The sequence below is a fragment of the Molothrus ater genome, chromosome 3 (genome assembly GCF_012460135.2).
Source record: "Molothrus ater isolate BHLD 08-10-18 breed brown headed cowbird chromosome 3, BPBGC_Mater_1.1, whole genome shotgun sequence".
Taxonomy (NCBI): Eukaryota; Metazoa; Chordata; class Aves; order Passeriformes; family Icteridae; genus Molothrus; species Molothrus ater.
In genome coordinates this window covers 68,937,323-68,961,418 of record NC_050480.2, presented here as the reverse complement: position 1 = coordinate 68,961,418, position 24,096 = coordinate 68,937,323, and the positions used below count along the sequence as shown (strand labels likewise).

Below are 24,096 nucleotides of genomic sequence, written 5' to 3'. Positions count from 1 at the left end.
CTGATTGCTAGAGGCAGCATGCTTTGTAGTGCTATTAAACAAAAAGGTTTGTAACAAAATTATTTCTATAATAGAATTTTAAAATTTGGCTTTTAGGTGTGCTTTGTGGTACAAGAAATTCAGTTACCCTTAAGATGCACATCTATAGTGATTCCTTGTGTGTCTGGTGTTCTTAGGAATGGGACAAGTTCCTGAATTTTAGTATCTGGAAGAAATAAATTATTGATAAGTGAAACATAAGCAAGTGTGTAAAACATATGGTATGATAGTGAATTACTATTTTTTTTAATATCAGCTCTTAGGTAGCAGAGAGATGCAAATCTGAGGCATGTGTAATTATGTAAAAGTTTGTTTTTTATAAAGGAAAAAAATCCATATTAAGGCATTAATAGAGCAAAATAGAAAAAATCTTTGGAAGAAGGAAGCTAGTGTTTATGTATTGTTCATTAAGAATGTTACTGCTTCAAAACTAGTTGCCAGAAATGAAACCTAAGTCTTTTACTTAAGTTTCTAGTGTAGTATTACCTTTCTTTTTCTTCTGCACTGAAAAGTAATTTAGAAATGGGAGAATTATGGGGGGGTGAAGGGGTGTGGAGTAGAAGAAAACATTATGCTGGTAAAACTTTCTGTGATGGCACATGTGTTGATATCACAGCATACACATCTAAGCTGGTGAAAGCTCAGCAATCTGTCAGTCTCTTGTGTAATGGGAATAACTCCCAGCATGCCACCACTGGTTTATTTCCTCAGAACTGTGGTCTGTTTTGGCAAGCCAAAATGCAACAAGTGTCTTTATAATAGCTACAGGGTCTGCAGGAAAATGAAGTGTAATTATCATAAAGGTGGTTTATGTATTAAGGTGGTGAACTCCTGTAAAATATGAATTGCTGGTTTTTCAGAAAAACTTGATGTATTTCTTTACAGCATTGTTCCTGTGTCCTTTTATTTCATGGTACTATAAAGCAAATTCGTTAAGTTAAAATTAAGATGCTTAAAGAAATTTTACTTAATGGCTTATCTTGTAGTCATTTTTTCTTCCTTACCCCTCCCCAGTATCTCTTGTTCTACCCATTTTTATTTTTCATTCGTGTTTTGTGCCTGAAGGTTAGAAGAGGCTGACTGTGCTGGAAGTGACTGCCTGCCTTTTGATTATTCATGGACAGTAATAGAAGGCACTTAAAAAGAACAATGAAATTGCTTATTTTTGTGATGGGCCATCTGTTGAATTGTTTTTTGCAACAATCACACAATAGTATCTATGTCATATCATTCTATTTTCAACAGCAGCTGATTATGTATAGTTGGCTACTTGTCTTTATTTTCTGAAGTCCCATGACCATTTTAAATTCACCTCTACAAACCTTTGCCTCAAAGGTAATAGAAATGTAAAACAGCCAGTGTGTATCTCTTTTTATCTTCTGGTTTTTTTCATGTTGTTCCTAATTAAGTAGTCTCTTAAATGTTTAGGTCTGTTTTCTGTGTCTCCCACCTGTAGTTTCATAATAGAAGTTAACATGGAATCATTTAGCAATTGGTAAAGAAATGGTGGAGTTCTGCAATAAAGAATGGGCAAGTTTTGAAAGACTGTGGTACATTCACTGCTTATTAATTATCCCTTTTATTTTTTTCTCACCAAGCAATAATTAGAATCTTTTTCCATGGCTTTCACTAACAAGCATTTTCCTAGCTACAAAGCCACTTGCAGATCTATTGCAGCAGAAGCTGAAAGCAAGATATAACAAATGTGTTGTCTTCTCAGGTCACTGACATTGCTGATGCCATGATTCTGAAGCAGCTTTTTGAAAATCTCTTCCAAAATGGGGTTGTCGTTGTGGCGACATCTAACAGGCCGCCAGAAGGTAAAAACAAACATTGCACCAGTGTTACCCAAATCCAGTGAATCTCAGTATCTTACAAAACAGTTGTATTTGTATCATACAGTATTTAGTTCTAAGGAACTCTGTAGACTGCAAGAATCAGAGATACTCCAGCTTGTCCCCTACTTTTTCTTGTTCTTAAAGAAGGAAAGGTTTTTCACTTAATCTTACCCTTCCTGTATCTTGAACTCAGTGTTCTTTCCTCCACCACTCTCAAAACCTCCTGTGTTTTCTGATCTCCTCTACTCTATCCAAACCAGTGAGAGGGTGTTTGGGCACAGGGCAGTTGAAGAGGAGTAAAATATTGCCTGTTCTGAATGTGTTTAAGGATAGGAAAAGATCAGATCCTGCCAAAGAAGGGAAATGATAGCACATTGCTTCCCAGTTTCTAACTCAGAAACTTGCAGATGTGGTCCACCAGCTTGAAGGAGAGCCACTTACTGAGATGCCATTCTTACCTTCTTACAAGCTGGTTTGAGAGAATTAAGTGGAGAGCTCTTTCCATTTCTACCTCTTTTTTACAGTGACTAGTCCTTTCTAGTGATTAGCTAAGTAGATCCTTCTACAAAGTTCCCAAATCTGTACGGGTTTTAACCATTCAGTAACTGTAATTTTTTGTGAAGGAGAAAAATGTTTGTGTTGTAGAGCATTAGCAGTTAGCATAATGCATAAACTTTTATGACATTTCAGATTGATCAATTTCAAATACTGAAGAGTTACCTTAATTGTTAACTGTAACAGCCATTAATTTTCCTACCCAAATTAATTGAGTAAAAGACAATCACTAATGACGGGCAATTCTACAATGAACTTTATCTTAGCAAAAAACAAAAAGCAACAACGATAACAAAACCCCAAAACAACCAAAAAAACCCACCCAAATGTTTTTATTAGGGGAGAAAATTATTTCCCATTGGCTTATTTTCCTTTTCTGCACAAAAAAAATGGAATTGTAACTACTGTAGTTGTGTTGACTACAGATGGACTGAATGCTGGTGCTTTACTCACTTGAGAGCCATCCTTGGATTTTTTTTAAGGACTACTCTTTAAAGTTCAGGAGAATTTTTTACCATAACCTGAGGATTGTAGCCAGTGCTTTAAATCAAGATGTCATTTTGTGACCTTTATGGTTGTATGGGTGTTTTTCATATACATTAAGTCACTGTATCAACCTGAAATACATCCACCTATATTAAGTACCCCAGAGAATGACAAGAACAGCATTTCCAAAATTACTGTTTATTTTTCTGATCTCATGAAACAGAGACATAATACACAGCTCACAGTCCTATCAGCTAGAAGAACTAATGGGAGTAGCTGTCTTACACTACTAATTTTTGCAAGTAAATATGCAATTGATTGCTATATATTTTAACAAATGTATGACCATGCTGATTTGCTGAGTTGGGAATGAGCACGATACATGGTTTCCTAGAACTTTTTTTAGTAATTAGGGTAATGGAATTATCTTTATTGCTAATTTTTCTAAATGTTTCCACATACATATCCAATTTTGTGAAAACCATTCTGTAGGTGGCCTGTTGCTGTCTCATGGATGCAGCATCTTCTGTCCACTGTGAAGTGTTGGTAAAGCATAAAAGCTTTAGTGTATTTGTGGCTTCAGGACTTATGGGGAATATAAAGGATAATCATAACCTGGCACGTGCTTTGAGTGGAATTTTGGTGATATCTCTGCCAGCTGTCTGTATTCTCTTATTCATTCCTTTTGTCAGCTATAGGTGCTAAGCTGCCTTTTTATATGGCTTCTGAATATTAATGAAACAGAGCAGATCATCATACAGTTTTAAATTATTGTGTTTTCAAAGAAGTCATTCTGTTATGAATTTGTTGGGCAGTTGGTTTATTTCCAGAGAAGAAAAGTTTATGTTGTATAAATATATAGAGATAAGTAAGATGAAAAATGCTGCTTTACAGTTTTTGTTAATTTGTATTTTGTTTGATGATGCAGGTCTGCATTTTGTTACATAATATACTATTTTTTTCTTTCTTCAGTTGCATTTTTAGCAACTTTGCCTAAGTTTACATATTAATTTTCAGGTTTTTGGCCTTAGGGGTGATCCTTTTTCTTGCTTTTGAGGAGGAAGTGTACCTGGCAGGATTGCTAGAAGATAAAGCATATCACAGAACATCAAATAAGAATGATGCTAACTTAGCAAAGACAAACTGTATATTTTTAGTTTGTGTGGGGTTTTTGCCCTCTGCCAAATACTTGGGTTTAGCAGTTGCATAGTTTGGCCTTACAATCTATACCAATGTATACCCAGTATTACAGATATATTTTAAGACCTTACTTTAAAACAGATGCTGCTCTAATTTCTTCTGCTAGAATTAGTTTTATGTCATTAGAGATCTAAGTCATTTTTTGCTTCCTGCTGTTTTCACACTTCTAGGGATGTTCCGTTCTACCTTAAGGTTGTTTTGAGTTTTTGTATAGTAAAATAAGAGAAATGGATTTTAGCTTTCCTTTTCTGCCTTTTGTTCCTCCTCCTGTCTCCAGCAACACTGAGTTTTATTTGCTAGACTAGAAGACAAGCCGATGTTATTAAGACTAAGTAGCAAAATGGTACTGATTTCTTTTCTTTCAGATCTCTATAAAAATGGTCTTCAGAGGGCTAATTTTGTACCATTCATTGCTGTGCTGAAGGTAAGGGGAACCACTTGTTTAATGCTTTTCAGTTTTGCCTGCTTTATTAATTAATTTGTAGGAGATTTGTAGAGGATTGCTTTGATGCAAGTTTCCACATTATATATATCTGCTTTAGCTATTTTGAGCAAAACTAATTGAAGGTAAGGCAAGAAGGGACTTTTTCCTTCTGGAATTAACATGTTTTTAAAGCTGGACTTTTTTAACATGAGAAAAAATTATCTTTTTGACTAAGGCAGCAGAAAGTGTGTGTTTGGATAAGATTTTCCTGCTGGCGCAGGTATGCTGTGTAACATAGTGTCCCTCTAATATTTATACTGTGTTGTACTTGTGGGTATCTTAGATTTATAATGTTAGAACAGCTTGCAGTTACTTTGATGTAAGGAAAGTCGGGTTTGTTCTGTACTTCTCAATTACCTTGTTTCTAGGTCTTTCTCGTGTGTAAGTAGTTTTTTTTCAATGGCTGTTTGTGAGGCTTCACATAATGTTCAAGAAGCAGTGGCTCTGAAGCAAGCTTCCTTCAGTCTGCATGTTGTATTGTGGGAGGTCAAAAACTATAATAGCTTCATTTAAATTTAAAAATGGAGGATCCTTCCTCTGTGAATAACATAATTGGTGCTTATTTTGCTGTTAAAAAGAGTATAAGCTGAAATGACACTTAGAAGTTGTGGACAAGTTGCAGATATTTTTTATTCCCAAGCTACAATTGTATTGTTATGTTATTGGGGGCTAACATACAGGTCTCTTATCCTGCTCTGGATTGACATGACATGTAAAATGGAAATATCAGCATTTCCCTACTTCACTGAAGTATGGCTAGAATAAAAGCATAAATAATGTTAAATAATATTGGTATCTAGGATAAAAGAACTGTAAGATTGAGTTTAGGTAGGTTTGGCTTTTTGATAAGAGATTTGGAATCGCTGAATTGATGCATTGACTGGATGTTCCTGCTCAGATGGTCAGCAGCAAAGCAGCTGACAGTCCCTAGCAGTTTCAGTGGGCCCTCTCAGAATTATAAGATTGCTTAATTGCCTAAGAACCTTTGAAAATCCCATCTAATGTTGACATTTGTACAATTATCAGGTTTAAAAGTTAATATGCCATTGACATGATTATGGCACTCTGGTGCATCTCAGAATGGCTGTATATGAAGTCAGGGAGGTTACTAGTGAGAGTGGTTCTTACCTGGATGGCTTTAGAGAAGTAAGGAACATAAAAACAAATTAACATACAACTTCCATTTCAAATCGTTGAAAAGGGCTTATTTTGTAGCTGTCTGCATAGGATGAGAACTCCCAATCATAGAGTATTTTCAAGCATAGAGGTAGTTTCATATGCATTTGCTTTTTGAAATGCAGCAACCATGGCGGGTCATTCTTTTCTATATGTCTTTCTTTGTTGACTCCTAGTTTTCTCCCTGATAAACATAAGACTCTTCCATTTCAGGCTTTAAGAATACCTATCATGTATGCTTATTTATAGTTTCCTTTTTTGTCTTTTTAGCTAGCTGAATTAAAAAATATGAAATGTAGTTTTTGCATCAGAGCACCTCATCAGGACTGGGAAGGTAATAAAAATTTTTTAGTAGGAAATAGATGGAATGCTGAGAGAAGCAGTAAAGGTGGCTTAGTCTAGAGAATGGAGTACTGCAAAAAGAAACAAGTAGCACAACCCAGACAAGAGGCAGATGAATATTATCATCATAATGAATGAAGGGAGAAGCAAATGTTAACGTAATTCGCAAGGGCAAATACTGGATTTCCTGTACTTGTTCTTTTTCCCAGCACCTTTGTGTTTTTACACTGCTCTAAATATATGTGCCTTCAATGTCACTTTAATAAATATTACCAGTGTAGCAATATTCTTTCCCAAAGACATAATGACATAATGAAAAGCTGGATCAGAGAAAGCTTATTCACAAAATGCTTCTCTGACCCTGGTTGGGAAGTGGAAGGATAAGGGCATGATATTAAAATTATTAATAAAAAAATATTGAAATCTACATTTTTAATTCAATATAGCAGAAGTCAGCATTTAAAAATCACGCTGGAATGTATTCTAGAGTATGATTTTAACCATTGACCTTTACGTTACAAAGGTGTGGATAGAACATTGATACTCTGGCTTTGGTGGTTTGAGAAATGCAGATTTAGGCCTCCCCAATGTGTAGAATCTGTGTGATGACATTGGTGTGAATGGATAAAGTAGCTTCTGCCTCAGATGTGCATAATTCTGTGACTAGGAAATGTAAATATGATTTCTTCTAGGATTTTTGTGAAAGTGGGAAGGAAAATACTGCATTGGTTGCTTGCAAATGTTTGATTTACTGTCTTCTCAACCTTTCCCTCACTCTTAAGCCATGTGTGTCTGTTGGTCTCATCTGACCTGTCCCCTGGTACTGGCTTTGACAGCTGGGACTAACTCCTAGCTTAGTTTTCTCTGGGCTCAAAGCCTCCCAGAGGGCTTTTGTTTGGGGTTTAGTGGGAGTGAATAGGTGGGTTGGTTTTGTTTGTTTTTTTCAGTAATTAACTTTTATGATCATAAACCTTAAAATAAGACTTGAGCACTAAAAGTAGTTCAAGTTCAGCACAGGAGTTTCAAATTTCTTTAAGTGTTCTTGGGAAGGTGGAATGAATGGAAACTATTGGCAGTATATTTCTGTGATGAAATGCTTCACTTGAAATAGCTTTCAGGCTCTTTTCATTTTTGTCAGTGGAACACATACTTTCTAGATACCTGGGTAACTGTTACACAAATATCTTTTCTTGTCTTCAAATGATCAAAAGTAATGGTTTCTTCCCCAGATCTGGAGTTACCCATGTTCATCCTCAAGTTTTTTTTAATTTTCTACAGTCTATGTAATTCCAATATCTTTGTTTGCATTCTGTTTCTTACAAAGATAACTGTAAACCTGTTTCTGTGGAATAAGCAAAAGGGTGAAATAGCACTCTAGAGAAGATACAGTTATCTTCCAGAGTTTGTCCATATTGTCTTTCTAGGTGGTAGATTACTGGGACAAGTGATTGTCGTGTGAGGTTGCAACTGAAAAGTTCCAATTTTTAGAGCCACATGAAAACTTCAGGTCCTATAGCTGGTAGCCACATAAAAGCCCCAGGTCTGTGTCATTGGGCAGGTCAGTAACACCACTGGCAGCTTTTTTTGCCCTATGATCAATTCTGATCTTATCCCAGTGTTCTCTTGAAATAATAAATAGTTTGAGATATATTTTTTCAGTGATTCTTTAATCCTTTAACTCAAAGCTTTATAAACAGGGAAAAACTCTGAATTCATCAGTTCATTGTTGTGGCTATGATTCTTTGGGACACTGTATTCCTTATGAAAGAGTTTAGTTTCTGCAACAGATAAGAGTGCTTCTTCAATCCATGAAATTTTACAAAGATAGAGCTTTACAGAGAAAAGAAGTATTAGGAAGAAAAATCTTTTAATTCTATAATTGTAATTCGATTCAGTCTCTTCCGATTGAGCTTTTAATCTCACAGGATCTCTTGCTGAGCATTTTAAAGTGTGTGGAATTCCTGTGTGATTTTTTTTTTTAAAGACAGTTCTTGAGAAAATCATTGATTGCTCACAGTTACTTTGTTCAAATGCAGAGAGCAGAAATACTCTAAAAATTGTTACTTTCAACCTAAAAGAAATATACAAAGTTTCTAAATGTTTTAAAGCTGATTTACAAATAAAGCTGTGTATCTTGGAATCACACAATTAATTGTTAAGATTGGAAAAGACCTTGAAGACTATTGAGTCCAACTGTTAACCCATCGCTACCATGTCCCCAGGTGCCACATCTGCATGTCTTTTCTCTGGGGATGGTGTCTCGCTTCCTTGGACAATCTGTTCTGATGCTTGACAAACCTTTCTTTTGGTGAAGAAATTTTAATCCCAGGTCCTTTTTTGCTGTGAGCTTTCCAGCCATTCTGTCCCCAGCCTGTAGCGCTGCCTGGGGTTGTTGGGAGCCAAGTGCAGGACCCAGCACTTGGCCTTGTTGAAGCTCACACCACTGGCCTTGGCCCATGGATTCAGCCTGTCCAGATCCCTCTGCAGAGCCTTCCTGCCCCCAGGCAGATCAACACTGTGCTAATCTTTAACAACTTGATGTAAGGTGTTATGTGAGGCTCTCGGAAAAAAAAAAAAAAGGGAGAGAAAGCGTGCTTTAATTTACTGTTTTGGTGTTTTGGCAGTAATTTTGGCAACATTTTAATTTTGGCAGACATTTAATGAAGACGTTTGCATCAACCCTCAACTGTTCTGAAATCCTAACTCTAATTCAATGGCTAGTTCAATGTTTCATTCTCTGAAAATCAGGAAGGAAAGCTCCTCAAATAATTTGTTGTGTAGAGTCAGTAACTTGAGTGAGCAGTTCTTGTGATTCCAAAGGTTTCCTGGAAGTGTAGCATGAAGATTCAAAATGTCAAGCTGTGTTGAAGTACCAAGTATGTAACTTCTGTGTTTTGTCAGGTTTTCTTCATGCAATAGACTTGCACTACACTAAATTTTAACTAAAAGTCAAAAAGTTTTAGGGCCCTTCATAGTCTGAGTATAACTTAAAAAGGCCAAATTTTAGAAAAAAAACATAGGCTTTGGCTACCTGCATTTTGCTTTGAGTAAAGGGGAGGAATCAGCTAGAAATCTATTGTCAGTGGGACATGAATTTACTTTCAACATCTTTTTTTCCCTTCTTTTTTTCCTTCTGCTATTAGGGACCAAATAATTATTTCTTTTAAAACTGTTCGGTTAAAATGACTTTTAACCATGAGTAAGCATTGTACACTCCTCTCAAATAGAAAGCAATGCATTATTTATACACTGTATTTCCCTGTCTTTCTTAAAATCAGTTAATGATTATTTATTTAGAATGTTGCTGGCTGTGGTTTTAATTAAAGTGTACCCTTTCCTTCAAAGCAACAAACTGAGGAATTGAAAAGCATTTTCAGTTTTCAATAGCTTAGTATGAGAACATGAAAAATACTTGTTTTAAAAACATTTAGAGCTGCCTCTAAGGAAATTGTGGGAGTTAGTTTTGTACAAAGGCATTTGGTAGATATAAAATGTCTTTGATGGTGCAGTCAGCTTTTGTCCAACCACCTGTGTGAGAAATGCAGGGATTTGTTGAGTGGCGGATCTGCCTCTCTCCTCCCCCTCTCCCAAAAAAGTCATCTCCTTGATGAAATTGATTTGTCAGTTTGTTCCAGTCTAATGGTGTGATAGCCCAGCAGCTTTCAGTATGCTGAATAGTTAAAACCTGCTTTTGAGGTCAGTGTCAGCCACTCTGACCCCTGTGAACTGTCACCTGAGTCAGAATTGCAGGGATTAGGCCTTTGATATTGTGATGGCTTCGCCTATCAATTGACTTTTTCATTACTGAAGATGTTGGGCCTTTTGTTTCCCTTCTTAGTATGTAACCAAGCAAACTCCTAAGTAGAAGGAGCATTTGTTCTTGTTCTCTCTCTGTGCAAGTAATAGAAGTGCTCATCTTTTGTGAAGTGTACCTAATTAAACATAGAAAAAATAAAAATAGGAAATACAGCCTGATTGCAAGTATTTTGTGCTGCAAGTATTTTTGAACCTCAGTATAATTTCTGTGAAATCTTAGTTTGATAAATTTGTGAAACTATCAAGTAATAAAATGTTACATATAGAAAGCAAGGTGTCAGATTAGAAGCTACCAATCCATTCTGCATTCAGCCTTCTAAACCTCTATGTGTGTGTTAAATTTAAACACCGGGGTTATTTGAATTCTGTAGTTCAGAGCACGTAACTGTTACAATATCTTACAATGTATCTATTTCTTTACTGTGTTCTCAAGGGATGAAGTGTTCAATTTGTTTACTTTTTATATCTGTCTTAGGTACTTCCTCCTAGACAGCTTATTTAGATGCAGATCAAAACTTTATTTTAGGATTAAATAGTTGCTACTGTAACTCTGTGCCAGGCTTCCTGCCTTCTCCCTTTCTTAAATTGTTAGGATTTTCCTGAGCTCTTGCTTGGTTTGTTTGCTCCTTGATTAAAATGACTAAATGAAAGCATATCATAGATATGGAATAGTTGATTCCTGCTGTATCAGGGTAAATTAGTCTAATTACACGTGGCAGTTCTGTTTGCTTGTGATGTAATGTGAAATGAGGTCCTGCCTCCCCCTGAAAAGCCCGAGCCAATTAATAAAGCTTTTAAGCTCTTTGTCACAGGCCACCATGGAGGTCTGCAGAGAAGAACTTTAATCCAATAAACATTTCATTTAGATCATGAAAAGAAAGCATGAGGAGAAGCTCCTGCAAGAGAGGGTGTTACCAGCAATTCTAGTTGTGAAGAGATGTGAGGAATTTGCCAAATTAACCAAGAGGCCTTCATATTTAACACATAAATGTGTCAAAACTAATAATAGAATAATTTAATTTGAGTTGAACCTTATATTGTTAAAATTCTAAGAAGCCACAACTGTTTTCTTCAAAGACTTTGCTGTTGAGTTGGATGGACAGGGCAAGGGGAGGTTGTGAGAAACCCAGATAGCAAATAACACTGGCCGAAGCTGGTGGAAAGGGGGAAAAAAAAGGAATAGATAATTAGGTGTAATTAGCGTGTATGAATTGTTGTCTCCCTGCCCTTGCCTTGAATAAATTTCAGAGAAAAAAAAACCCTAGTGGCAAAAACCCTTTGATGTAAGAAGAGTCATTGTGGTTTGGCAGCATAAAGGCAGTGTTTTATACTTCTTACATAATGGTTGTGATACAGAAAGAGTGAATGGACCCTGCACCCCCCAGCCTGCTTTACAGCAAGGACTTTTGGATTCCCTTGAAACAAAATGCATCAGAAGTTTTCAGTTGTGGGTAATGAGGTAGTGGACCTCATCAGAGCTAAGCGTAAGCCATCTTTAGCCTTTGTTTAGATCTTAATCGCTTTTTTTTTTATTATTATTCTGGGAAATTCAGTTTTGTAAATCATGACTACTTTTTTTTCCTTTCCTTTTTTTTTTTCCTGCCTGCCAACAGTTCTGGCAGGAGCAAAGGCTAATACTGGGGAAAAGAAATACAAATCAAATGTTAAAAAGAAAAACAACAGCATAAAAGAAATCTAGACAAATAACTTTGTCCAGGATATAATTCCAGTGAAGTACATGTATTGGGATAAATTTGACCCTTAGCTTACGAAACATCATGTTATAAATTCAGCGTGAACTCTTGGTGTTTGTTTCTCACAGAATGCACAGCTTGCTTATTAGGAGATTGAAAGTTACAGTCATTACTGGTCCTTCAGCAAAACTGGGTGTTATGCAGTGATTTGTGGTTTGCAGGTGGGTTTTTTTCCTTTTGTATTTATTCTTATTCTGCAAGGAAGATTTTTTTCAGAAGTGATGGGAAATGGGGAGCACTGTTCAGTGTAATTCTTAGTGCATGGAAGTTTACTCTGCCATTCTTCTGTTTCCTGACTGGAAAAAGGAGAGGCTACTTGTCTCAGAGCCGGCACAGCCACATCTGTACCTCCTGAATTCTTTCACTTTTGTCTGAATATCTGAAATACTATTCACAGAACAGTACATTTTAAGAGTCTCTCTTTTTATTCATGCACCATTATTTTACAAGTTAATTGTCTATTTTTCCTCTTCTTAGGGGGTAGCTGATTTGTAGCTAGACATTAAAATAAGTTATTGAAAAGTTGTACAATAGATCGTATGTTCCTTGTGGTTGCAAGAATGGTGGGGTTTCTTAGTTGTTAAAGTTTTGAAGGCTGTAATGTAAACTTTTGCAACTTCCACTGAATGAATTTTGCCTCTCAGTTTATCTCTGCTAAACTCTTCAGTTTAAAGTTTTAATGTTCTTGTCACAAGTCTAAGAAAAAGATTGATTGCAAAAGTTATATTTGGCAATATTTATTTTCCCAGATATTTTTGCTCTAAGTCCACTGAAAAATAATTTGCAAGCAAAATGTTTGTTATCCCAAATCAGCTTGAGAGTGATTGCTTTCCCTGATATTGTACAGGATTTTTGGATGACATTTAGAAAGTTTTCCTCAAAATTTGTTCATGTGGTTCTTTGGGGTTTTTTTTGTTTAGTTTTGTTACAATGTTTGCAATTGGGATAAACATGAAGTATCTGAGGCTATTGCAATCGTTTCCCATATTTAATTATTGCAGAAGAATATAGGGGAAAAGATTGTAAAAAAATCTTTAGTTAACCCTGTAAAGCATTGCACTATTTTGTAGAGCAAATAGCCTTTTCTGCTTGAAGTTAATTTGGTCTGTGAAAGGCAGTACCTGAATACCACGCCAGATAAGTAATTATTCCTGATTGTAATGTTGGGTTTTTTTTTCAGGTATAGGTCACAAGAAATTCAGTTAGGGTAGAGTATGTACAAAGCTAAGAAATATGCAGATTTTCTGTTGTAAGATTGTGTAAAAATTATTTACAGTTAATACTTGCACAAAGGTTAGAAAGGTTGATGAAGTGATACTTAGTTTTGCTTTACTATTCACTGCATGTCAAAATGTAATTATGACTGATTCATGAAACTGTCTTAGCAATGAACCATCTTTATTAAAATGCTGATCAAGAAAAGAGCTGACAGTAATAAAGAATAGAACACTTTAGTCTTGTTGCTTTTGAATGATTGCTAATTACCCCAGAGGTCATGTATAGTGCTTATGAGGATTCATTGACATTTTCTTTAAAGTCTACTGTTTCAACAACATCTGAACAAGGAGACAAAACTATATGTACATCCAACAGTGCTTGGACCAAGTTTTTCTTCACCACCAAATACCTGGTGTTTCCCTTTCTCCTTCCTCCTATTCCTGAGTACATCTCAATCCCAAGGATTAGTGGAGCAGAAAGTTAGGAGCGCTACAACCTTGATTAATTTCCTTTTTTTTTGTTTGTTCTTTTTTTGTTTTCAAGTAAGGCAAAAGGAGAAAAGAAGCAGCCCTTTGAAGGTGCCTCACCTGTACCATGCATACTCCTGTCTAACAGTCTGGTTGATCTCCTTGTAGAGCTGCAACAGAGAGGAAACTGCACTTACCCTTGTACACTTCTCTCAGCAGGCTGTGGACAGACCAGTCCAGCTCCAGATTCACATTCTGAAATTTCATATTCTGAAATTTCACATTCTGGTGACTGTCACATGCTGGTGACTTTGAAAGTACACTGAATTAAAACCTGTGGGTATGCTTTGTATATCAGCAATATTTTTATTCATTACATACTACATTTTTGCTGAAGATGATTCTTGTTCTGCCATAGTTATAGAAAATGCAGTTGTAATAGTATCCTTTGGATGGAGAAGCCTTTTCTTTAAATTGCTTAAGGAAGAATATTAAGAAAGAAGAAATAATATGCTAGTTGATAATTTAACTGCTATATGGAGTCAAGTAATGAAAAATAAAAAAGGTTAAGTCTAGTGAGCTTTGTTTACCTGAGGAACTCTTTCTCTGTTAGCTGGTGACTCTCATCACATCTACATGTTGTGTGATGTGGAAGAACACCTTAGGCTGAATGTAAATGTATGAAAAGAATGATTGCAAATGAACAATCGAATTATTTTCTGGTTTGCTGGAGGAAAGGAGTACTAGTGATCCTGTGACCAAATCAGAGGATGCATTTGAAAAGGAGGGTGAAATCTATGTGAAAATTGTGATTACTTTTCCTCAGAAAGAGTGGCTGGAAGTTGCACTTCTTAGATAGGCATGGTTACTAATAGTAGGTGTTCTGATGGGCTTGTTCAGAGGCCAAGAGTGTGAATTGTGCAGCTTTGCCTGCTTGGAGATAGGACTGTACTCTTCCTTGCTCATATGGAAAATCAGCATTTGATACTGCAGTGCTGCCACTGCATTTTCCAGGTGTCTGGTTTGATCCAGGCATGAAAGGCTGTGGAAGCTCAGCACCTGTGGGAATTAAGGTGACGATCCTCCTAAACTGAAGCACTCTTGTATCTCTGCTCCCCTACACCTTCCCTGGAGGTCCTCAGGTGGACACAGCTAAGTGCTAATCTAAACACTCCACTTAGTTCTTTGGCTGCTGATTAGAACTGTGGGGTGATTAGTTTGTCTATTCTTGTGGTCTAATAGGATGATTTATATGTTGGTTTTTTTGATTTTTGTTTTAATACCATTAAAATTCAGAGCAGAGAATGATAATTGAGTTAACTTAGGGTGATCTTCAAGGTTAAGAAGCATCTACTCACCTGCATTATCAAGTGTTACAAGCTGATCACAATAAGTGAGCTCAGAGGGCACATGGTACTTAGTGTGGTGTTCGTTGTGGACTGCAAGGCCATCTATGGCATTTCAGGGCTTTTTGTGACACAGGGGAGACATGTGTGGCACAAGTGTAATAAAAAGATTGATTGCAAAAATTATATTTGGCAATATTTACTGCCAAAACCTAAAACTTGAGAACTTGCAGGTTATTCAGCAAATGTAGATTGCCTTTTGAAATTTTCTGAAGTTTCTTTCTTCATAATAATCTATCTGTCATGTGCTTTAATTTCTTGAGCAGTTAAACATTTTAATAGCTACCATTCTTGATTGCAGCAATAAGGGAATATCAGAGATGCTTACTGGAAAAAAAAGTATTTGTTAGTCTGTATTTAATAACTTTCTAGAATAGATCTTTTGACAGTCTAATTTTATCTATTCTGTCTAAAGGTGGTTGTTTTAAGTGTCTTGAGTTGAGCCATGACGTTTTACCTTTTTTTCCCTTCTGAAATAAAAAGTTTTTGAGCCACTCAGTGGGAATGAGTCCATGCTTACACTGCATTTTCAACTTACTAATTGCATTTTCAATTCTGTAATTGTATTTGCTCTTTGTATACATAAATACATAATAACTAATTAATTTTATGCATTTGAATTGAATAGGGTAAGTCAGACTTTAAATATCTCAATAGAATAAAAAATTTGTTGGAAACTGAGGATGGTTCCAGCAGACTGACTGTAGCTTCAATATTAAGCATGTATTTCAAAAGGATTTTAGCCCAAAATGAAATTTGCAAATTTAAAACTCCATCTTAAGAAATGGAAACCAGTTGTTATAGTTATGGGTTTGACAATTAAGTGCTAACAACCTGAGCACTCCAGTTAGTTCTTTGGCTGTTGATTAGGATTCCATGGTGATTAATGAGTGTGAGAATGCAATCACATCCATAGCTTTAATCAGTCCCGTGCTGGATGAGGAAGTCCAAAGATGGAGAAAGAAAGAACTTCTATATGTAATCTTAGTAGAGGTTTTCCCCATGCTGTAAGAAGCTGAATGGTAAAAAGTAGAGAAGCCTATCCTTTCACCCCTCTCCAAACTTCCAGGATCTTTAAATTATAGTAGTGATTTTTTAGTACCATGATGCAGGAGAATAATATTGCTGATACCTGTGAAGGGTAGACAAGATGCATGGTGATACTCACATAGACACTCTCTCTGATGTTCAGTATTTCATTTTTACACTGTGAGCAGGATTTGTTTTTCTGTACCATGCTACCATGCATCTGGTTTTCTTTTTTCCAGATCTAGTATTTTAAATGTTTAGCTTGAACATTTACATTTTTTTTGTGTGCTTTATTTTATTTTGTTGTGTATTCTGATTATATGCTGTCTTTTTAACATTTAGCCATGTATCCTAAAAAAAAGTTATAAATATGCATAGTTTTCCTTCTGCTTTCCTGTGAAACAGATAAGTGAATGTTTATGTGTACAGAAATAAAGAACCAGGGTGGGTATCCTTGTTGACGAAGGAGACCCCAAAAAGAAAATCTTTGGATCTCTACTCAGCACATAACTTCTCTGTGACCTTTCTGAGTGAGCAAAGATCACCATGTGCTGCATCTCCCTTTAGAGCTATCTCCAAGGGTACATTCTTAGCTCAGAGAAGAGATGGTGGTGTTATTGTCTGGCAGTGTGAGCAATCCTCCTACTACTGCCCTTCGGTTCACTGCTGCTGCTGCTGTCCCACCTTTTCTCTCCTCTACTATGCTGAGCTCAGTTTGTGTAAATAACATTTCCCACTTCTGTTTGGTGCTTTGGGGTTTTTTTGTTATGTTATTTTCCTTTAGCACCTATGGATCTGTACTTGTCACATATTCACATAAGGAAAGGTTGTTCCTACCCTGCAAAGGTAGCTTATACTCTAACTGCAGGGATCATGTCCTAAAGGGCTGTTTTCTGAGAGTGTGTTGTGATTCAGATGATGATATTTGAGTTGAATGGCAGGAGCTGTTCATTTTATGTATATTCATAGAGTGTCTTAACACAATAGGTGTGGGTGAGCTTTGAAGTGTCTCAGTGAAAATAATTAGCAATGAGTATGGATAGACACCTGAACCTGTAGAAGGGTTAGGGAATTCCTGTGGCTCTTATTTGTATTTAGAATATGATCTCTAAATGGCCAGAGGACTTTCCTGAACTGACCATCAGTCTGGAGAGACCAAACATATCAATTAAATAGGAACTTCCCAGGAGTAAAATGCCAAATATTTCCAAAAGAACTAAGTATTTCTTGGCTCCTCTTAGCTGTCCTCTGCTTTTATACTTACACTGTGCATTACAGAAAACTGCTGTACATCAGAATTCTGTTTTTCCGTTTTGTTTACATTTGGTTCAGTTGACTTCTGCCTCCTAAGGAAGCAAAAAATCACTAGGACTATATGAATTGTATTTTATAGATCTCTGAACTGGATTCTGCTATTGCATTTTTGGCTGAAAGGTCTTACATCTAACAGGGTTTTTTGAAATAAACTACATCATGTTGTATCATATTAGAATCAAAAATAGTACATCATTACAGGCAAAACAAACAAAGCTTATAGGGAAGGAAATATCTCTGTTAGGCAATGTTTGTATCTTAAAAGAGGTCCAAAAACTTTAATTTTTTGAACACAGACGTTCTTTTTAACTAGAGTCACTAATTATAGTGTTTTTTCCTGAAGAGTGATAATACTAATTACTTCAAAGACAGAGAAAAGAGAAGGAAGGAAAAAAAAAAAAGAAAAAGGCATCTTCTCTTTAGCTGTATTGGTGGTATTTACATCTTCAGTTTCATGGTTCTTACCTTTCTTACTGAAACTCATTCAGTGTTATGTCATGGAGTCATAAAAGCTGTCGGTGCATGGAAGGAGTGACAAATTTGTAAGTGGAACACAGTGGACTAAAACAGTGTAGCACTGGGCACCCATTTCTGTTTCATCAAGCTGCACAGACCTGCATAACATAGCCCAGTACAAGTCTGTATCTGAGTGCACAGGACACCTGCTTGTCATTGGCAGCTGGGCCTCCAGCACCACTGTAAATATCAGGGAACAATTTTACACCAGCTACAGTGTTCAGGTGTGCTTTTGTTTTTTCAGCTCTACCATAACCATGGAATACTCTCAAGTATATGTGGGTCTATGTTCACTTTTCACTATGTGCAACACAACACCCTAAGGGAGCAGTAGAGTTTATAAATCTGACTTGAAGGCCAAAGAGATGAGGCTGAATTCATGTAAAAGTCCCATCTCTTGTTTCCAGGAAAAAAACAAGCCATATTGATTAACAGCATTACTAAATTTGCAAGTATCTAAAGTTAATCCAAGTAATCTCATCATTCTCAAAGCTGTAGTAGTAATCTGTGGGGTTTTTCCCCATCTAACATAAAGAAAATAGTACTTAAGTTATTCTACTACTTTGGAAAAATAAACCATTAGGTGGAAAGATGCTGGCAAAGAAAAAATAACTGAACTAGCTTTGCTGTGAAATTTCAGTAATCTTCCTTCTGGCCTTGGCTGCCAGACTGATGCTGAGGAAAAGCTTAAACATCCTCCCTCCCCTGTGCATATTATTTATTACATGCCTCTGGAACTTTTTTCTTCTGCTCTGTTATTCTCTTTCTTTGTGAGCTCTCATGAAAAGAAAGGGAATAGATTATAATAATATTGTAGCACCGATGCTATTGTGTTTGCAGTAGCCTTAGTCCAAGATAATGATTTGATTAGCATGGCTTTTTCACTAACTGGAATTAAAGATACATGGATTTTCCTGGGATTCTGTGCTTTCAGGATGATTTTTGTTTTACCTTCTTTCTTCAGCTGTATATCTTTGCAGAGAAGTTGGAGGTTAAAAGTAGGTATAGAGCTTTCACTAATAGCCAAGGGCAAAAAATTAGTGCAATGAGTCATCACAGTAATTCCTGCAGATATTTGTGGTCTGTGTCCTATGCAATGCATTTGTTCAAAAGGGCCATTGTTCCCTAAATCACTGATGGTAGTTCTTCTAAATATTTTTCCTGCAATGTAGTTGCTGTGACTGAGGTTTGACGTTTCCAATTTTGTTATTTGATTGGCCTCAAGGAGGCCTTGAAAATTTTGAACATGCAGAATATGAAATGCTTGACAAGAATATTAAAGATAAACCAATAGTTCACGGTGCAGTGAAGAAGCAGACTAATTTAGTGGATTCTAGCAAATGGAAGAATTTTACTGGTGTTGAATTACATTAAAAAAAATGTTTTATTGCTTAAATTTAATTGTTGATACAGCTGTGTTTTCTAAAATACGAAAACTTTCCTCTCTTTCTTCTATAGCTTCTTTTGCTTCTTGCTCTATATAACACCCAGAAGTTGTGTGTGTTGGAAATAGTCATAACAGATAAGCAGAGCTATTCCCTTTGTTGGGGTGGGGTGGGGGGGTAAAATGTTGATCTTACTGATAGTAGTGAGAATCTTGCTGTCAGCCTCAGGCCTTGAATCAAAAAAAGCACCCTTTAGTACAGCTGGGTTTAAGTTTTTTAACAGAAGCAATTAGTGTAACTACTCAGGGACATCTGTTTCACACTTAGACTCCTACAGGTTGTTTAAAGGAGAGCAGAAAGGATCCTCTTCTGAGTTAATTCATACATTGCAAAAATGAAATAAAATCTTCTAGGTACAGAGCTTTTTTTATTCCCCCCTCATCCATTTTGCTGCAAAACTTGTTGTGGTTCATGTTTGATCTTTGTATCAAGATCAAAAATTATTACTCCTCTTAGTAAAAGGAAAAGATAAAATTATTTTTAGCTTATAAAATAGAAGTAGTTTCACTTGTTGCTAGAATTTGTGTTCCATCAAACTTCTAGTGCTTCTAATTTTGTATTTCAAAAGGTATATATTTTAATGTGAAAATAATTTTTGCAACAAAGTGGTGCCTAGAGAGAATGAGGAATATCCACCCTCATTTCATCCCATGTGCTTCTAATCTATATTAATTTTTTAGTTGATGGACTTGTGATAGGCCTTTTTGTTTTGCATATGTGAGTGATTTTTAGCTTATTTTTTTTGCTTCAATAATTGCAAATGAGACTTCAGCTTTTAGATCTTGAATTTCAGTTTTGCAGATGATATTCATGCTGATGGTTTATCACAGCAGTGTGTCTTCTCTGTATCACAGACAATAGTAAATACAGCTTCAGCTCAAGGAAAGCTATTTTTTTTTCTCTGTAGAAATACTGCAGCACAGTCCAGCTTGATTCTGGAATAGACTACAGGAAACGAGAGCTTCCAGCTGCTGGAAAACTTTACTACCTGTAAGTTTATCTATGATATTGTATTAGCTTCCTTCTTCCTTCTTATTAGCCAATAATTTCCTATTCAAGGGGAAAAGAAAATTGTAAAGTAGAATTAGCAGGGTGTGACTTTTCCTTTCTTTGCCTTCTGGTCCATTTTGTTTAGCAAACCGCCTTCCATTATGCTTTGATATTAACTTCATTAAACTACATTTTTGGTAACCACACTAGCATCATTTATAATGTGTGACTGAATAAAAACTAATTAGATTTTTTGGGGAGGTGTGGTATTTGGAGAACTGAAGTGACAGATGGTTAGAAAGTGATGAATATCCTCTTGTAAGAGACTGCACAATTCTCTTATAATAGAATAACATCCTTATTGTATTTAAGTAATTAAGTATTTATAGAAATCCAATGACAAGGATTTATTTAATTTTGGGTGTTTCCAATGCTGTGGATTAAAAAACCCAACACCCTTCTGTTTTGACAGATTGTTTTTGTTTATCATGACAAAATTTCTTTAGCACTTTATATTTGCAAATAAATATATTTTAAAATATATTTGCAGATGTGTTTCTGCTTGCAGCATAAATCTGCCTTAGAGGAATATCCTCTTTAATACTTTGAAACCTTTGCAATGTTACATTTTTCTGTCTTGTATTTTCTCTTGTAATATTATTTACTCAGTGACAACCTGAACAAAGCAGACTACAGTCACTTAATATTAGATTTATAATAGTTGTATCTTTAAAATACTGATTTAAAAATCATGTTTCCAGAAAGGTGGGGTATTTTCATCACTGTGATGGGTGTTTGAAACCATGTATGTCCATGCTACTTTTTAATGAAGTTAGATGTTGTAGCTGTTTGTCTGGAAGGAGGAATACTGCTTGGTAGAACTTTTCCTGCTTTTGAAAGGAAGTGACAGAATTTCAAATATGGAAAACAGGTCCAGTGCAAGTTCTGTATCCTTAAACTGTGGCTGTATGAACTTGAGAAAAGTAGCTCTTGTGCTGTATTTTTGCCTGGCTGCACTTGCTCAGTGCTTTGTCACATCTGCTCAGAACTTTCTGAAGCCACCACTGATACCTGTGCTCATCATGGTCCTCCTGAGTGCTGCTGTCCCTGCCTGTGGTGCTGCTCCCTGGGCCTGCTGCACTCTGTGACTTTCTGCTGGACGCTGTGGAGAGCACCTGCCACATTGTTTTCCATAATCTGGAGAAAGGAAATGGATGTTTGTGGTTTCTAGCAGGTAATAGGCCAAACATGGTGCCTGTGGCATCAGCTCTAAGAGGAGAAGCAATATAAACAAATTCCAGGAGTAGTACCCAGCCAAAATATCTCATTGTGTTCTGCTGTAAAACTTCTGATCAAGTGAATAGCAGAGATGGGCAATAATTCTGTCTTATGGATAGATTTTATTCTCTCTTACTGGATAGATGTTGGTTGCCTTCAGAACTTGATGTGTAAATCATTAGGAAGCAGTGGGGTGAAAAAATTATTAAAAAACCCCCATAGCTGCCAGTGGAATTAGATACTTATTTCTTTATCCTTTCTTCTTCTGAGGGAATCTTATTAATTCTTCTATTCAAATTGGTTCATTTGAGCTTTAACCCTGTAGAACTAGCTTAGTATGTGGGGATTCCTTTTGTTTGGTTTGTTTTAAAATTGGGTACAGTATTTTGATACAGATTCTAAAATTTAATTAGCAGGCTTGTCCCCCAAAGAAAATGTTCTTGTTCAACATGTATATGTTCTTCTATTAATGGCTATAGTATCATTGTCATATTTTTTTAAAGAATCCTCTTAATGCTTCATATGTTATGTAGTCCTGTCTTCATTTAAAACATGTAACTGAGGGTTACTTAAAACTGTTTCATACTCCTCTGAGAGCAGTCAGTGTAACACCATTACAAGATGCCTGATCAAAGCAACTTCATCGATCTCAGTCTCAGGTGTCTATTTTCAAAACAAACTTTCTTGGCAATTAGGTACAAATATTCACCTTAGCATCATATTCACCTGTTTCTTCTGGTAGCCTTTCAGTTGAAATTTCTGTTACTCATATGCATGCACATGCACATACTCTCTGAGATAGATACAGATATATAGATACATTTATACACGCATGCACACACTCTTTACTCCCTTTTATGGCCTTTTTCTCTGGTGTTTTGTCTGTTCTTTATTGTTTTGTCAGAGGAATGCATCACACCAATATCAGTGTTGAGAGAAGCTTCTAGAATTTTATGTAACCTGCTAGTCAGAAAAGGTTTTTCATGTCTTCAAAATGGCACTTGTATAAGTCCATGGGTTTTTAATTTTTTTTCCCAAATTCTTTGTATCTACAAGGTTTGTCATCATTAAGCTTTAGCTAAAAAGTAGTTACTTCAGTTCTGCTCTTAACATTTTTAAGGTGCTTAAGGCCTAATGAGCAGGAGAGTATGTGTTTAACAAGCTGATATTCATTTGTCAGTTAAGAGGATGTCTAGAATTGTGTGAAGCAGTGTGACTTTAGTACATCAAGATCTATAAGATTTCACACCAAAAGTTTACACCAACTTTATGAAGCATTATATATCCTAGTTCTAGTTTGTTGTCTGCTGTAATAGTGATTTACTATTCTCAGCTAGAAATCTTATCTATCTCTCTATCTATCTCTCAATTCATCTTTAAGAATAAAACATGGAAAGATTGGCTCACTACCCTATTCAGTGATTAAAAAAAAGTTTTCTGATTGGACTGATTTTTTAATTCTTTTGGCCCAGAAGATGAATGTAAACTTTACTTCAGCTATCAGCACAGATATTTTGCATTTTTACCATCTGTGGTTGATCTTTTACCAAGCAGTATTAGGAACAGAGGTTGGGAAACTGCTAAAACTGCTAATAAACAGATGATAGTGGTATTTTTAATTTCACAGTTAAATTTTGCAAATTGTTTGGTCAATATAATCGGTTGACTTGACACAGCAAACCCCTCCCCCCCCCCCCAAAAAAAAAAAGAAAATCTGTTTCAACATTTAATTTCACAAAGTCCCCTCTCAGAAATTTCAAAGGATACTTCTTTAGGTGCTTGACTGCCTTGCCTTGCCTTGTCTATTTGCTCTTATTTTGCATGCAAGATAGAGCCAGAAGCCTTTTTTCTCATTGTATACACATAGTGTTAATGGGTCTGCTCTGCCTGTATTGCCTCATTACTGGAAACAGCTCAAAACACAGAAGTCTTTCAGTGTATGCAAATAAGGCAGAATCATCTACCTGAGAGTTAATATTCTCTACTTTTAAGTGTATTCTAAATGTAATGTTTGTATTTAGAGCATAACATCCTGTTCTCTTTTTTTATGGGCAAAAAGCTAAGCAGGCTCAGGCAGCTGTTTGATGTTGGCTTCAAGTGTTATTAATTTCATATTCTATTATTCTTTTCACTGTAGCACAAGTGAAGCTGATGTGGAGGCTGTCATGGATAAGTTGTTTGATGAGCTGGCTCAGAAACAAAATGATTGTACGTAAGTTAATTTCTCTTGAAAGAGAATACATTTAGAACACAATGCCCAATCTCCACTGACCAATTAATAAGTTCCATTGCTGTATATGGGTTGATGCCACACTCAAGTGGCAGTCATTGTATCAGCATTTTGTCTAATTTATGTGTTGAATCATGTGCTATTATTCATGAAGCTATGCATTTCCTATCTGTAAGAGATGAATTTTATAGTAATTATCCAGAGAAGATTGAGTCTTTGTTCATGTTCCCATAGTAACTAGACCAAGGATTCTGAAAGTGCAAGGCAGAGAGCTGGGGCTGAATAAAGCATGTGGAACCATTGCAGACTTCACGTTTGAAGAGCTGTGCGACAGAGTGAGTACCCAGTCCAATCTAGATCGGTTAATGCTCAGGCTTTTCACAGTTAAAAAAAAAAAATCAAACCACAAAAATTTGCTATCTTCCCAAGATGCACTGAATTAAAAAGGCTTTTTAAAAAACTTGATTAACAGAAATATTTTTAATTTAACAGGAAAAACCCCTTTCTTCAAAA

At 36.0% G+C, this 24,096-nt stretch overlaps 1 protein-coding gene across 3 annotated transcripts in view; it reads left to right on the top strand.

Annotated features, from left to right (window-relative positions):
- AFG1L (AFG1 like ATPase) overlaps positions 1–24,096 on the top strand; it is a 63,527-nt gene that overhangs the window by 19,530 nt on the left and 19,901 nt on the right. For all 3 annotated transcript variants that reach the window (XR_008508275.1, XM_036380404.2, XM_054514327.1), the window contains exons 6-10: positions 1,760–1,859; positions 4,484–4,542; positions 19,993–20,075; positions 23,491–23,561; positions 23,818–23,918. Coding sequence is in view for 2 of the 3 variants with exons in the window: in XM_036380404.2 (XP_036236297.1) it covers positions 1,760–1,859; positions 4,484–4,542; positions 19,993–20,075; positions 23,491–23,561; positions 23,818–23,918 (414 nt within the window). In the remaining variant the exon portion in view is untranslated. The remainder of the gene's footprint in view (positions 1–1,759; positions 1,860–4,483; positions 4,543–19,992; positions 20,076–23,490; positions 23,562–23,817; positions 23,919–24,096) is intronic.